This window comes from Somniosus microcephalus, chromosome 6 (assembly GCF_052327205.1).
Source record: "Somniosus microcephalus isolate GS21.2 chromosome 6, FLI_Smic_1.0, whole genome shotgun sequence".
Classification (NCBI taxonomy): Eukaryota; Metazoa; Chordata; class Chondrichthyes; order Squaliformes; family Somniosidae; genus Somniosus; species Somniosus microcephalus.
In genome coordinates this window covers 256995547-257009491 of record NC_140992.1, presented here as the reverse complement: position 1 = coordinate 257009491, position 13945 = coordinate 256995547, and the positions used below count along the sequence as shown (strand labels likewise).

Sequence of the window (13945 nt, the reverse complement as noted above, 5' to 3'; positions counted from 1 at the left end):
TCAAGGTTCCTCTATAAATGGCTGAAAATCCACATTTGCACAAGTATGTCCCATAACAGAACTGGCCTTTTGCAGTCAAATTCACAAGACAAAATCAAGCCCTCTCTACTAGGTAATGCTAACAGTAAAAGTATAAGGAACCCTAAGCAGGAGTTAAGTAGTAGAATAACAGAAATAAATAGCAATGTACTTGAACACTATTCTTTCATTTCCGACTGCTGATTTAATTCCAAAATAGACAGATCTGATTAAGTTCTCAGCTGTATCTAGTCACTGTTGAAGTTCAGAAAATAAAAATGAATTGCAGCAATCTGTATTCAGTTTCCAGATGACCAGAGTGCACAGCACAAATGGAAATGAAATCAAGTAAATCATATTTGTTGCATCCTCAATACGAGTTGCTCGCTACCTATATAGAAGAGAACATTTGAGAGCCGATTTTCCATTGCCAGCAAGAAAGCCTGTGTGATGGCCCAGCATATCGAGCAAGCACAGGGACGCTGCCCAATATCTTTCATCTGTTTAAAGTAATGGGCAGAAAACCGTAGGCAGTGTGCCCATGAGTTTCCGATTTAAACAATCAGACTCAAAAAAGCGGTTGACTTATTCTGACAAGATGTCTGTAACAAGTACAGGTGGACTACCCTTTATCCGGACTTCCGAAAACCGAAACCCTCTAAAAACCGAAGGTTTTTTCGTTCAGCGTAAGTCGTGCGTACGAACGAAAAAACCTTCGGTTTTTAGAGGGTTCCGGTTTCGGAAGTTCGGATAAAGGGTAAGTCGTGCGCACAACCCCCCGCCGACCCCCCCCCCCCGCGGACCCCGCCGGCCCCGACAACCGCCGACCCCGCCAGCCCCGACAACCGCCGTCCCCCCCGCCGGCCCCGACAACCGCTGACCCCGCCAGCCCCGACAACCGCCGACCCCCCCGCGGACCCCGCCGGCCCCGACAACCGCCGACCCCGCCAGCCCCGACAACCGCCGACCCCCCCGCGGACCCCGCCGGCCCCGACAACCGCCGACCCCACCAGCCCCGACAACCGCCGACCCCCCCGCGGACCCCGCCGGCCCCGACAACCGCCGATCCCCCCCGCGGACCCCGCCGGCCCCGACAACCGCCGACCCCGCCAGCCCCGACAACCGCCGACCCCCCCGCGGACCCCGCCGGCCCCGACCCCCGCCGACTTACGCTGAGCGTCAGCGTAAGTCGTGCGCACGACCCCCCGCCGACCCCCCCCCCGCGGACCCCCGCCGACCCCCCCGCGGACCCCTGCCGACCCACCTTCCGAAATCCGAAATTCTCCTTTATCCGAAACTCGGCTGGTCCCGAGGTTTTCGGATAAAGGATAGTCTACCTGTAATACAATCGTTCACTGACTCATAACAACATCCTCTACATCAATTATTATTTTGCAGAGCTTCCACCTTTAACATCCATTTAGAAGTTGTGCTTAAAAGTTGCGTCATTATTAGCAATGTCTGCTAGACAGAATCGAAATCCCTGTCCATAAACGGATCAGTCAAAATAGCAGTGCAATCGGAGCCTGTTAAATCTCACACAATTTTTGAAGTATCTGATTCGGAGCCCAACCTCAAAAGTCCTCAAGAACATCTTTAACTAGATACCCTGGCCTTGATTTTGTCAATGGGGAGCTTTTGGAAGCGGGACTCCCACTTTTTGGGTTGTAGTCCCACCTCCATCGACTTGTGGCCAGCCCACGCTATTTTCCCTTGACTGACCTTGTTAAGCCCGTTCAGCGGGCTCAGCAGGCCAATTAAGGGACACCTGGTTACTGGTGATGTCAGCGATTGACATTTCATCTGTCAAGAGCTTTTGACAGATGAAAAATCACTTCAAACACTGACAATCTGTCTTCTAACTTGGGTCCTTCTACTCAGGCTCAGTTAGAGATCTCTCCAGACCAGAAAGCAGAGGCTGCAGCTTTTGACAGTTCAGCGGCCATTCTGCTTTCTGTGCCGGTGAGCTGAGGGACTCCCAAGAACTGAAGGGAGGAAGCCTGCAGGAGAGAGTAAAGGTAAGTAAAACTTATTAAACACTTTACACTTACCTCACACACTTACCTCTGCACACATGCACCCATCACTCACCTGCACAACGGACATCTCGACCCCTCCAACCCCTACAGACCGACGGTCCGCCTCGCTAACTTGGCATAGTTCAGAGCCGTCAGACAGCCCACATTTTAGGGCTAAAAATAGGGATTAAGCAAAAAACTGCAGTTAACAGGCAGTTAATTGGCACTAATCCCCTTCCCGCCTCGGGGGAGGCGGCTCCCAGCACAGGTCGGGTACCCGCCTCCTGGGACATTGGCACAGAGGCGGGTTGGGGGCGGGATGGGTTCCTGCCCCCTGATTCTGCAATTTTCCCACCACTCCCGCCTCCAAACCCGCCTCCTCAGGGCTTGGAAAATCGAGCCCCTTATTTGGGTGAGGTGGTGGTGGTGGTGGTAGTGGTGGGGCTGGGGTGTGGATGGTGGGGAGGTGGTAGGGGGTGGGATAAAGTCTCAGCTGTTGACTTTTTAGCCCTGCTTCAACTGTTCTGGGATTTACACTCAACGACTGTTTCTGCCCCACCAACATAAACTCCTCGCAATATTCCAGGTGCATCACAACATTTTTGATTTTTTTTTTAACCCACCTGATTCCCGAAGTGTTTCTGCATTTCCGTTAGTTGTGCCAGTTGAGCTCCTTTACCACCCACCACCACAGCACACTGGCACGCCTCATCGGAGAACGCCAACACCAACTTGGAGCACGCGGGCACCACCGGTTCCTGCAGCTTTGCAGCTGGTATGAAGTCTGGGGCCTGTCGGCCGCTTTCATTTCTGACCAAAGGGAGAAAAAAAAATCCATGGTTGTCTCAGCTTTAACAAAAACCGTCTGGTAACTATATCGATTACCTTTTCACAAATAACTTACCTGTAATGAAATTCAATTATGCCCCAGCCGCGAACAGTTAAATTCAAACGGTAGTTGGCCACACACTCGTGGATTCTACTTTCCCAGGTTAGTCCCCCATACATCACTGGGGAAGCACTTTTATCAACTGACACTTGTAGGTGAAACAACTGGCCTCCTATAGCCGGAAACAAAAGGTGTGTTATAGAAAAATAGTAAAATTGTAAAATTCGATTATACCCGATTATTTATATATTGTAATATCCAACTGATACCACAAAAAACATAATCTGCAGTTTGTATTTCTTAAAGCCAACAAAGTTGACACTACAATGGTCTCACAAGAAAGTTGTGTCTGCCCAAATCTGCAATACGTAGATGCTATTCAGATCTAAGTGGGTCACTGTTTCACAAAAGTGTGTTTGCACTGTGTGACCTCCTCACAAATGATGAAATGATGCATGTTCATTCTAGTATTCTCTCACCTCACTAAGACAATGGCCCGTATTTTCCAATCGCAGGCCTCCCGCGGGCGGAGGCCTGCGATCTGGAAAAATCTGCGCCCTTTCCTGAGGGCTCCCGGGATGCACACACTTCCACTCCTAGGCCTCACCAAACTTGAAGTGCGCAGGGCCCACATATCCCAGAGGCGCAGGTAGTTCGCAGCGTCCCTAGGATCACGTGGGTCATGGGGAGCCAATCAAAGAAGGGAATCTCCCTTCATACATTTGACAGGAAGACCTGTCAAATATATGAATGGAGATCAATGAAAAAACATAGTAAAACTTTAAATACATTTTTTTTGAAAATCACATTTTTAAAATGACTTGAAATTACAATAAATTCAGTATTTGAAACAAAAAATTATTTTTTTGAAAAAAATAATTAAAGTTTTTTACGGGGCTAAAAATAAACTTACTTTTTTTAAAGTATTTTTAAATGATAAATCAGTGAAAAAAAATTTTTTTCTTACATTCTTTCAACTCTTATCCTGGTAAAAGCAGGCCTTACGCTTTTACCCGGCATAAGAATTGTTATTGTTTTCTGCGAGCGGAGGGTCTCCAAAAATCGGAACTATCGGCCCGGAGCGGCCCTTCTCCCGGGCAGCTGGAGGATCTGTCAAGACCATTCTTGACAGATCGGAAATGCTGGTTTTCAGCGCATGCGCTGTGCATGCCAGAAACCGGCATTTCCGATGTCTCTACGGGTGTGTACACAGTGCGTACTCACCCGTAGGGACCGGAATATCTGGGCCAATGCCTTTAAGCCTCTGTCTGATATGTAATCCCTTGATCGATGAAGAGTCCTCTGACAGAATTCACTTGTAACCTTGTACCAGTACAAATGCAGTATTAACCTTGCACAACTGTGATAGCTGTGTTGTGTGTAGGCATGGTAGTCTAGTGCTTATGGTTTTGGATCAGGAATCCAGAGGTTGTGAGTCCTATCACAGCAAAATCATAACATTGAAATTAAGCTTAAAGTAAGGTAATGATAATTCAATAAAAATACACCAAATAGAAGTATGAGTTGAAAAATGCTTAAAATCTTGCTGTTTAGACCAAAAAAAATGATATTCTATTAATTGTCTTTTTCAAAATGTATTTACTTCATTCAAAGTTGTATTTTTCCGCTATTTAAAAGCACAAGTGAATTCACCAGCTGATACGTTCTACAAGCTCACCTGCTGTAAAACTGATTCTGTACAAGTCAGCAATGACCCCGTCATCAGCAATGTCTGCTAAAGAGGCATCTGACCAGTCAATCCCAGCCTTCCTCCCATTTGGAAACATCACATAACCTACATTCATACTGGAAGAGCATTGTTAGATATTTGCGAATTGAACAGGTTTAAGCCCCTTTTGATGTTTTTCTATATTAAAGGCAGTATACAAATGGAAGTCGGTTTTTTAACACAGATTTCTGCATTGTTAAAGAAACAGACAGAGAGATTTCATGACTGTATAAAAACACATTGGTTACTAAAATCACAGAATGCAATTTTGACACAATGGGCCGTATTTTGCAGCACGGTGCATACGAGGTGTAGCGCCATTAATGCCTCCCGTGAAATTCAGCGGGAGGTTAGCGCGGCGGTTGTCGGTAGCGCCCCGCAGCGGTTGCCAGTAGCGCCCCGCAGCGCTTCACCGCCGGCGATGATGTCATCACCGTGTGCAGTGCCCCGCCCGCAAACTTCGATCGCGCCCCCGACCCATCACCGGACGATATGTCCGACGGGTCAGGGGGGCGTTTTTGCAGTGGCAGAGGGGACAGGTGTCGGGCGGCCAATTTTTTGGGCCAACTGCCAGCACCTGCCCTGTTCCCCTTTTTTTCCCCTCGGTGGTCTGGCAGGGCCCTGGTGCACGCAGTGCTAGGCCCCTCCCCTTTAATCAGGGGAGGAGGCCTGCAATGACGCGGCGCTATGTACCAACGCGTGTGGCGCTGTTGCACGTAGCACCATGATCTTCAGTTGTAGTGCCTTCCAGTAGCGCTCCATCTCCTGCTTGGGGTGCTACTAATGAATTTCCGGCGGGGGGGGCGCTAACTTTTTGGTGATGCTAAAATTAGTGCCCCAGCGACATTAGCGCCCCAAAAGCGGCGCCACCCAATTTTTCCCCCTGAAATTTATTTTTCAAAAAAATGTTTGTTTTATATATTTAATTAAATGCTATTTTAATTCATTTTAAATCTGTAGGCCTAGAAATTCGGTGGGGTTAGCGCCCAATTAGAGGCGTTAGAGGGCCTTGCGCCGGAATTATAGCCGCGATCGAAATTGCGTTGGGCCCTACCATCGGCGTTAGCCGGTAGTGCTGCGCCGGCACCGATGACGTCATCGGTGTGCGCAGCGTCCTGGTTGCCGTGGTAACGCGGCCGGACACCCAAATTCAGTTGCGGCTGCCTCGCCCGTGGCAGCCGCAACCAACGACTGTTCAACGGGATGTTGCAGCGCGTAGCGCCGGCGCATTAAGGTGGAGCGGCGGCCTGCCGCTTTCCCGGCGGCCGCCTGCCCGCTCCTCCCTCCCCGGATTCGTCTACCACCCCCCCGCGGCACTGATGTGTGTGGCCCGCGAGCCCGGCACTTCTCCGAGGTGCCGGGCTCATTTGTCGGGCGAATCGACCGGTCAGCGGTCGGCTGCAGGCAGCTCCTCCTTAACAGAAGGAGGAGGCCTGCAGTACCCCAGCCTGCCGCACCGCATCGGGTGCCGCAGCGGGGGATTAGCGCCGCAAACCTGCATTCAGCGCCCATAGCGAGGCGCTGAAACCCTCCATTAGCGCCCGCAGCCTTCTGGGCGCGGGGCAGCTGAATTTTTGGCGGGCGCAGCGGCAATTATCGCGGGCGCAAAATTTCGGGCGCAAAAGCCCTGGCGGAGGCAAACCTAATTTCTAGGCCGTAATGTTTTGTTGTTGATTTATTTGATGTGTTCATGTAATTTCTGGGGTATTCCCATTCATGCTTATGGGGTTTCCGTACATATGGAATCCCTATAAGCATGAATGGGGATCCGCTTCTTTCATTCGTTAGGCCGGTCCACGTGATCCCAGGGGCGATTGCGAACTGCGTGCGCCCCTGGGATACGCGGGCCTCTCCCCACGGGTACCCAGAGAGGCCCAGGACCGCGAGTCTCCATACCTCCCTGACCACCAGGTACGCGGGCATTTTATTTGCGGATCGGTGGCATTTCCCCACGGGAAGCCTCCGACCGCAAATTCAGGGCAATCGGCTTTCTGAAACAAGTAACCTGCATAACTTGTTCAAAAATTCTGACCTATGCCTTTACGCATCTCAAAAACATTCAAATATGCTGTTTCAGCTTGTCGTCTGATTATTTTATAAAAATATCTTTTTTGCTATGCCTTAATTCTTTCAGTATGCTGCAGGGCTGGGTTCAGCAGCTCTTAACTGTAAAGCGTTATAATGAGAATAGTAGAATTACCAGTTTGTTCGATGAGTGAATAAAATAGATCACACAGGATTGACATGACATGTATGAGTTGCCAAATTCTTCAATGGCCCAAAAGTTGCGGACCTGCGAAAAGAATACGCACCTACCTGATGGGGGCCCTCCTTCGGAAGCTTGCTCTCTGATGCTGCGTGATGGAGGGCAACGTAATGGCCCACGGATCCCAGGGGCGCAGCCTGGGCGGAAGCATACCTGGGATCACGTGGGCCTGGTCCTCCAATCAGGAAACAGAATGAGCTTTTACATCATTTCAAAAGGGAATCCCATAATTACAATTACTTTGCAGGATTGGAATTTAATTCCTAATTAGCTATATTCCACCAACTTCACTACATCTTAGTTCGGTTAGTAAAAATTTAATTTTGATGATAATAATTATCGACATCATTAAAACTCCAATCTTTGCAGAAAGAAGAAAAATGCATTTGATACAATTAAACAATCCGATTTCCAAGATGAAAATGTTAAAACATGTCTGAGGTATCCCCTTACGCTGATGCAAACAGGCTCTGTGTCTGTTTGCATCAACCATAAAATTTTTGTACACAATTGCTGAGCAAATAGCCCAACTCTGCACCAGCAATAGGTTTTTCTTCAGCCATGCGGATGATCTGTCAAAGCGCATGCAGAAATCCCGATCTGGCGATCCATTTCAAAGGCGGTATGATGCCGTACTCTGACTGACTGCAAATTCTGGCCCAACGTCAGCAGAATAGACTGCATATCTCACATTTCCCATTGTATAGTAATTTTATCCAACAGGAGTGGACAACATTTTGTTGACAATAATTTACATTTTTAATAGCCCGGATTTTGTGGTGTGAGGCTAGTAGTGGAGTAAATCAGACCGCAACTTCCAGTGTTTGCACATGCACAGTTAAACACAGAGATCTGGAAGTTGCTGTCCGAGTAGAGATTCAGCATTCAAACACATGAAGGGTGTGAAGTTGCGGTACTTGCCCTACTAGTTACCTACTAAGCATGACAGAAAAAGTTAGGGTTGGTGCATTCACGTGTAATTGAATTTTTAATGGTGTGATAAGTTGTAATTACTGCCAAACAACCTCTCTGGCACTGAAAATTTACTTTTACAAGTGTGGAGTCCATTCCTTCAGAATTGAATTATTGTTGGCGATTTAAAAAAAATAAAAAATTAAAATAAACATATTTTACTTTTTCTTTCTATCTCTTTTATCTCTCTCCTCTTTATCCCGTCTTTCTTTCCCTCTCTTTATTTAGCTTTTTATACACAATTTTACATTGAATTAAATATTCTAATTTATACTTCCTGGTTTAGACTCTGTGTAGCTCAGTGAGAATTCTTCAATCTAATTGGTTGAAGAAACACACTGCTCTGTGACAATAACACCTTTTATTGTCTCTTTTTTACTTCTTTTGTTTCTTTTATTCTTTTGTCCGATCGCAGCCCTGCCTCCGATCTATCTTTTCTTTCCAGTTTTGAAGAAGGGTTCGACCCAAAACGTCAACTCAAATTTCTGTCCACGGATGTTGCCTGACCTGCTGAGTTTTTCCAGCATTTTCTGTTGTTATTTCGGATTTCCAACATCCGCAGTATTTTGCTATCACACTGCTCTGTTGCCCTGCTCACATGCCACAGGTCCCCTGTAGCAGGCACCATGCTGGAAACGATCTCTAGTAAACTTAAGTAGCCGTGCAAAATCCCACAAAAAGTCTGTGGGCAGCTGTAGGCGAGATGAATGCCATCCATGACCGCAAAATCCGGGCCAAAATGGTTTTATGAGGATTATTATGAGAATGGCGAGTACTTCAAATGGATGTAGTCTCTCGTCTCCAGAGAACTGGCTAAAACTTTGAAACCTGCCAAAGAGGTTTTCAATACAAACCGCACTAGGGTGTACCAGCACGTGCTACTTACTTTGTGGTGGTTGCAGAAATGGATAGGGCTATCAAATTCACCGATAATCCATTCTACAGGAAAGGAAAAGACAGGAAAGCATTGACCTATTATCCAAGCAGCATTAAACAATCCTAAACATGTAGATGCTTTAGGCTAGATTCCACCCACTCAGTGAATGAATGGGCAATCTAGCCATATATCAGTAATAGTTATTAACACTAACTTAAAAAAAAGAAATACACTTCCAAACCTTTGCTGCTTCAGGACATATGCTGACTGTATCATTATGGATACTGAATTCTAACTTACAATGACCAAAAATGATCGCCATCACCTCAGAATTTGAGAATGCAGCTCATCACCACCTTCTCAAGGGCAACTAAAGATGGACAATAAATGCCAGCCTCGCCAGCAATGCCCATATCCCCAGAATTCATTTTTTTTAATTAAAAGGACAAGAAGGTGAATATTAATTAATAAAGAAGGTGTTGTGTATGTAACCGTTTACCTTTAAGGGAACTATAGAATGTAACCGTTCGCCTTTAAGAGTACTACTTTAGGGTGGCACTATCTATTGGCTCATGTATACTGTAATACCGATAGTGACCACACCAGTATATAAGGGTTGTGATACGTTAACTAGGGCAGAATCGCCCGAGCCTCTGAATAGTAAAGACGTGTTTTATTTTGTTAACAGTGGAGTCTGTGATTATTTATAATACAACCCACAGACTTAACATTGGCGACGAGTCAGGATTCGAACCCTGCGGCAGTTGTTCCACGGCGGCTTCGTCCGAAGACAGGACGTTGAAGAGAGGTTTCAATCCTCACCAGTCTGGAACCGACAGGCTGGAAGCGACAGGCATTAGGACCCTGAAGCCTCCATAACCTCGTGGGTAAGCCGCAGCGTTGGCTGCAAAGACAGGGCGATCGCAATCCCTGATAAGAGCCGCGGTGAAACGCGCAAGCGGGTAAGCCAGAGCCCGGGAGGGAGCGAGCAAGAGCCGCGCGAGCGGGTGAGCCAGAGGCCGGGGGCCGCTTTCAAGTGCGAGGCGCAGCCGGGCCATCGATCGCATCCGCTGATAAGGCCCGCACTCGGCCTGAAAGTCAGCGTCGGGGAACGGGTGATAACCGCCATTGAAGTGGGCGGAGAGCGCCGAGAAGCGCGGGAAAACCGCCATCGAAGTGGGCGGGGAGAGCGAGAAGCGCGGGAAAGCCGCCATTTTTCGCGGGGAAACCGCTGAAGAAGAAGGAAGAAGCGGGAAACCGCCATCTTGGAAATTATTAAGAATTTCAGGAAAGTAATAAGATTTTTCAGAAAGGCTGGTGTGTTCTCAAGAAGAGAGGGAAAATAAGTATAAGTACAGCAATACTTGTGGTGTTCTCAAGAAGAGAGAAGAAAATTAATTAGAATTTTCAGAAACAAGAAATAAGTAAAGCAATACTTGTGGTGTTCTCAAGAAGAGAGAAGAAAATTAATTAGAATTTTCAGAAACAAGAAATAAGTAAAGCAATACTTGTGGTGTTCTCAAGAAGAGAAGAAAATTAATTAGAATTTTCAGAAACAAGAAATAAGTAAAGCAATACTTGTGGTGTTCTCAAGAAGAGAAGAAAATTAATAATAAGTAAAGAAATACTTGTGCTGTTCTCGGAAAGAGAAGAAGATGCCTAAGCGAGGAAATATTAATGATTTTAATGCTGAAATAGAAGACAGGGCCACGTATGGGGAACGCATAGGAATATATTGCGTAGCCATATACGCCAAGGCAATAACTTTGTTAAATTCGATGGGAGCAAAAACATACGGGCTCTTGAAACATCTAATAGCACCAGTTAAACCAGTGGACCAGACCTTCGAAGAGATCGTAGCAGTGCTGAAGGATCAAATTACTGCAAGCATTTCCAAATGCTACCGTTGTGGAAAGACAACGCACGACCAGAATCAGTGCTGGTTTAAGAATCAAGAGTGCAGGAAATGTGGCAAACTGGGTCACATCGCGAAGGTATGCAGGTCCAGAAAGAAGACCAACAAACAAAGGAAGCCACCACCACAAGAAAAGTACAACAAGGTGCATCAGGTGGCTGAAAAGAGTTCAGACGAACAAAATTCAGACTCAGACCCAAACAGCCAGGAGTTGGATAGTCTGAGAATCCACAATGTGGGTAAAGTAACTGATCTACAGACGATCTGGGTCACACTAAAAATAGCTGGAGTCCAAGTACGAATGGAGCTGGACACGGGATCAGCTGTATCAGTCATCAACCAAAAGGACTACCACCGACTATTCTCTCACATACCCTTAAGAAATACCAAGTTCGTATTACAGACATACACGGGGCATCGCGTATACCCCATGGGGAAAATAAGAGTCAAGGTGAGAGATAGGGGTAAAGTACACCCAAGAATGAATTTGTACGTACTACCTGAGGGAGGACCACCACTTCTAGGACGGGAGTGGATCAAGAAAATAGACATGGAATGGCACTACCGACAAGCAATGACGAGTGAGGACTCGGTGCAGACAAGCAGCTCAGACTCTGAGCCGGAAGACGATAAGTCCAGCTTATGTATGAAAAACAAGGTTAACATTAACTCACAGACTAAGGTTGGAAAATCGATGGCGTGCATAAAGACAGAGAATTCTGAGTCTGTTCAAGCTACAGACATATGCATTACGGAGGAACACCGGGCTCGAACTCAACGCTATTTCAAAGTACAACAACAATTAGAACAATTAAGTTACCGCCTCGTACAAGAGATGAAAACAATGAAAAAGTTCTATGACACCGAATGGGAGAGTCTGGAAAGACAACAGAACCTACTGGCTCAAGCAGAGAGCGACCATAGAGCCATCGTGACCAATTACCGATCACATCTCCCTGATGATGTTCAGGGGTTAGAATATTTGCATGATCTAGAGATACAGCAGAAGGGCAAATCACGCTGCACTGAGGATTTTGTTCTGCAATTAGAGACGGAGCTAGTGCAGGCAAAGTTAAGAGAAGTTGAATCACAAGGTGCTCTTAAGGAGATGCAGAAACAAATCTTGGACATGGAAAAGAGAAACGCTTCTTTACCTGATGAGAATAATGTGGCCATGTTGCAAGAGGAGCTTATAGGGGCGAAACTGAAAGAAGCTAAGCAAAGGATGTTGGAACTTGAAACGCAGAACCAAATCAGCGGTAATCAGCTATGTCAAGCAGAGAAGGAGTGCAAGGGTCTACATGAGAAGGTGCAATATCTCTCAGCCCAAAATAAGGGACTACTCACTCAGTTAAATTAAAGTAAACGGGAAATGGCTGAGATGGACTGCAAGAATAAAGAAGAGTTGATGGCAGTGAGACTTCGAGAGGCAGATAGCATAGCAGCCTTGGCTGAACTCCAACAGGAAATTGCGAAAGAAACAAATGAAGAGGAATCTTCAGGAAGCCAGGATTTTATTCCAGTTCTTCTCTACGACTCCTTACAAGCAGAGTGCGAGAAGTTGAAAAAACATAATGAACAGGCCCAGACTACAATTCTGGAGGGGGTTAACTCAGCAACCTCCGAAAAGCTAGTTTCGTTGGAAGTATATGAGCAACTAAAGGTTGAACATGAGCAAGAAGTCCAAAGGCTGCAGGAAATTCTTGAGGAGCTCAGGGCCAAGACAGACTCATCGGTAGAAGTTCCATACATAGATGAGGATGTAGAGGTGAAAGACATGGCAGAACTCATAAAAATATGGAAGGAAGCCCAAGACAAATATGAGGCGGCAATTACCGAGGTTGACCGACTTGAAGAACAGTTTCAACTGGGAATGGGCCCTGAACATGAGCTAGAGAGCATCGAGGCGCAACTTCTCCAAGCACTGGAAGCCAAAGTACAAGAGGAAGAGAAGATGAAAGCATTGGAGAAAATGATGGATGAAATGGAGGAGTACGCTGAATTACGTCCAGGGGAACAGGAGAATGGGGAAACAGCTACTTCAGTAGAAGGATTAAATAGCCTGATAACGAAATCCCTGAAGGAAGGGAAAGGATTGAACGCACAAATGAGGCCAGGAGGGAAGGAAGGGCAGACATCCGAGGAAGAGCAGGATGAATATGATTGCTTGAAGAAGGGTTTTGACCTGTTGAGTGACACCGAATGTTATGAGGATGTGGTCTGCCCAAATTGTGATGGGAACTCCCAAAGTGCTGAAATCCTGAGGAAGCACTTAAGGTCTAAGGAACATAGAGAGTTGGTGGCGCTACAGATGGCAGCCGGGAAAAGAGCTCGGAGAGTTTCAAAAAGGCAGAAAAGAAAAAGAAGAAGCAGAAAATAATAACTGTTTAAAATATTATTACTTCTACTACCTCAGTCCGAACACTACGAAAGGTGCTAAATTTGTAAAAAAAAATCCAGGGACATTATCAAGACAGCCAGTGGGTTGTATAAGTCCGCACTGCTGGTTCAACAGGACGAAAGTACAAGCTGTTAAAAAAAAAAAAAAAAAAGGCTATGGAGGATGCTGTCTGGAACGAATTAATACCAGAGACTGAATTTATGAACTGTTCCCACAGAGACTGAACCTGTAAACTGATTCCACTGAGAGTATGTTTGTAAACTGTTATATGACGTTGACTCCATTGAGAGTATATCTGTAAATTGTAATATGACGTTGACTCCATCGAGAGTATATCTGCAAACTGTTTATATAAAGTTGAAGATTGTATGTTTAACGGGATTCTGTAAGTAATAAGCTAGGAAGGGAGGAGTGTTGTGTATGTAACCGTTTACCTTTAAGGGAACTATAGAATGTAACCGTTCGCCTTTAAGAGTACTACTTTAGGGTGGCACTATCTATTGGCTCATGTATACTGTAATACCGATAGTGACCACACCAGTATATAAGGGTTGTGATACGTTAACTAGGGCAGAATCGCCCGAGCCTCTGAATAGTAAAGACGTGTTTTATTTTGTTAACAGTGGAGTCTGTGATTATTTATAATACAACCCACAGACTTAACAGAAGGGGCTTTGGAAGAGGAAGCATGGAATGCGTGCATGGAGAGGTGACCTCCAATAGCAAACGTGAATGTGTGTGAGTAATTACCAACCATATACTGAGAAATCCAAATCAAAGTGCAGTTGTTAATCAAGAAAATTAATAATGTAATGGTCTGGATCTCAAGGTCATTTGACTTCAAGTATCCTAATCTGCTA

At 46.0% G+C, this 13945-nt stretch overlaps 1 protein-coding gene across 1 annotated transcript in view; it reads right to left on the bottom strand.

Moving 5' to 3' along the window:
* The window catches only part of LOC147116682 (uncharacterized), a 207506-nt gene that overhangs the window by 110284 nt on the left and 83277 nt on the right, over positions 1-13945 (bottom strand). The window contains exons 8-11 of the mRNA XM_085991793.1: positions 8779-8831; positions 4604-4731; positions 2941-3097; positions 2660-2846 (exon numbers count right to left, since the gene is read on the bottom strand). Of these exons, the coding sequence (XP_085847919.1) occupies positions 2660-2846; positions 2941-3097; positions 4604-4731; positions 8779-8831 (525 nt within the window). The remainder of the gene's footprint in view (positions 1-2659; positions 2847-2940; positions 3098-4603; positions 4732-8778; positions 8832-13945) is intronic.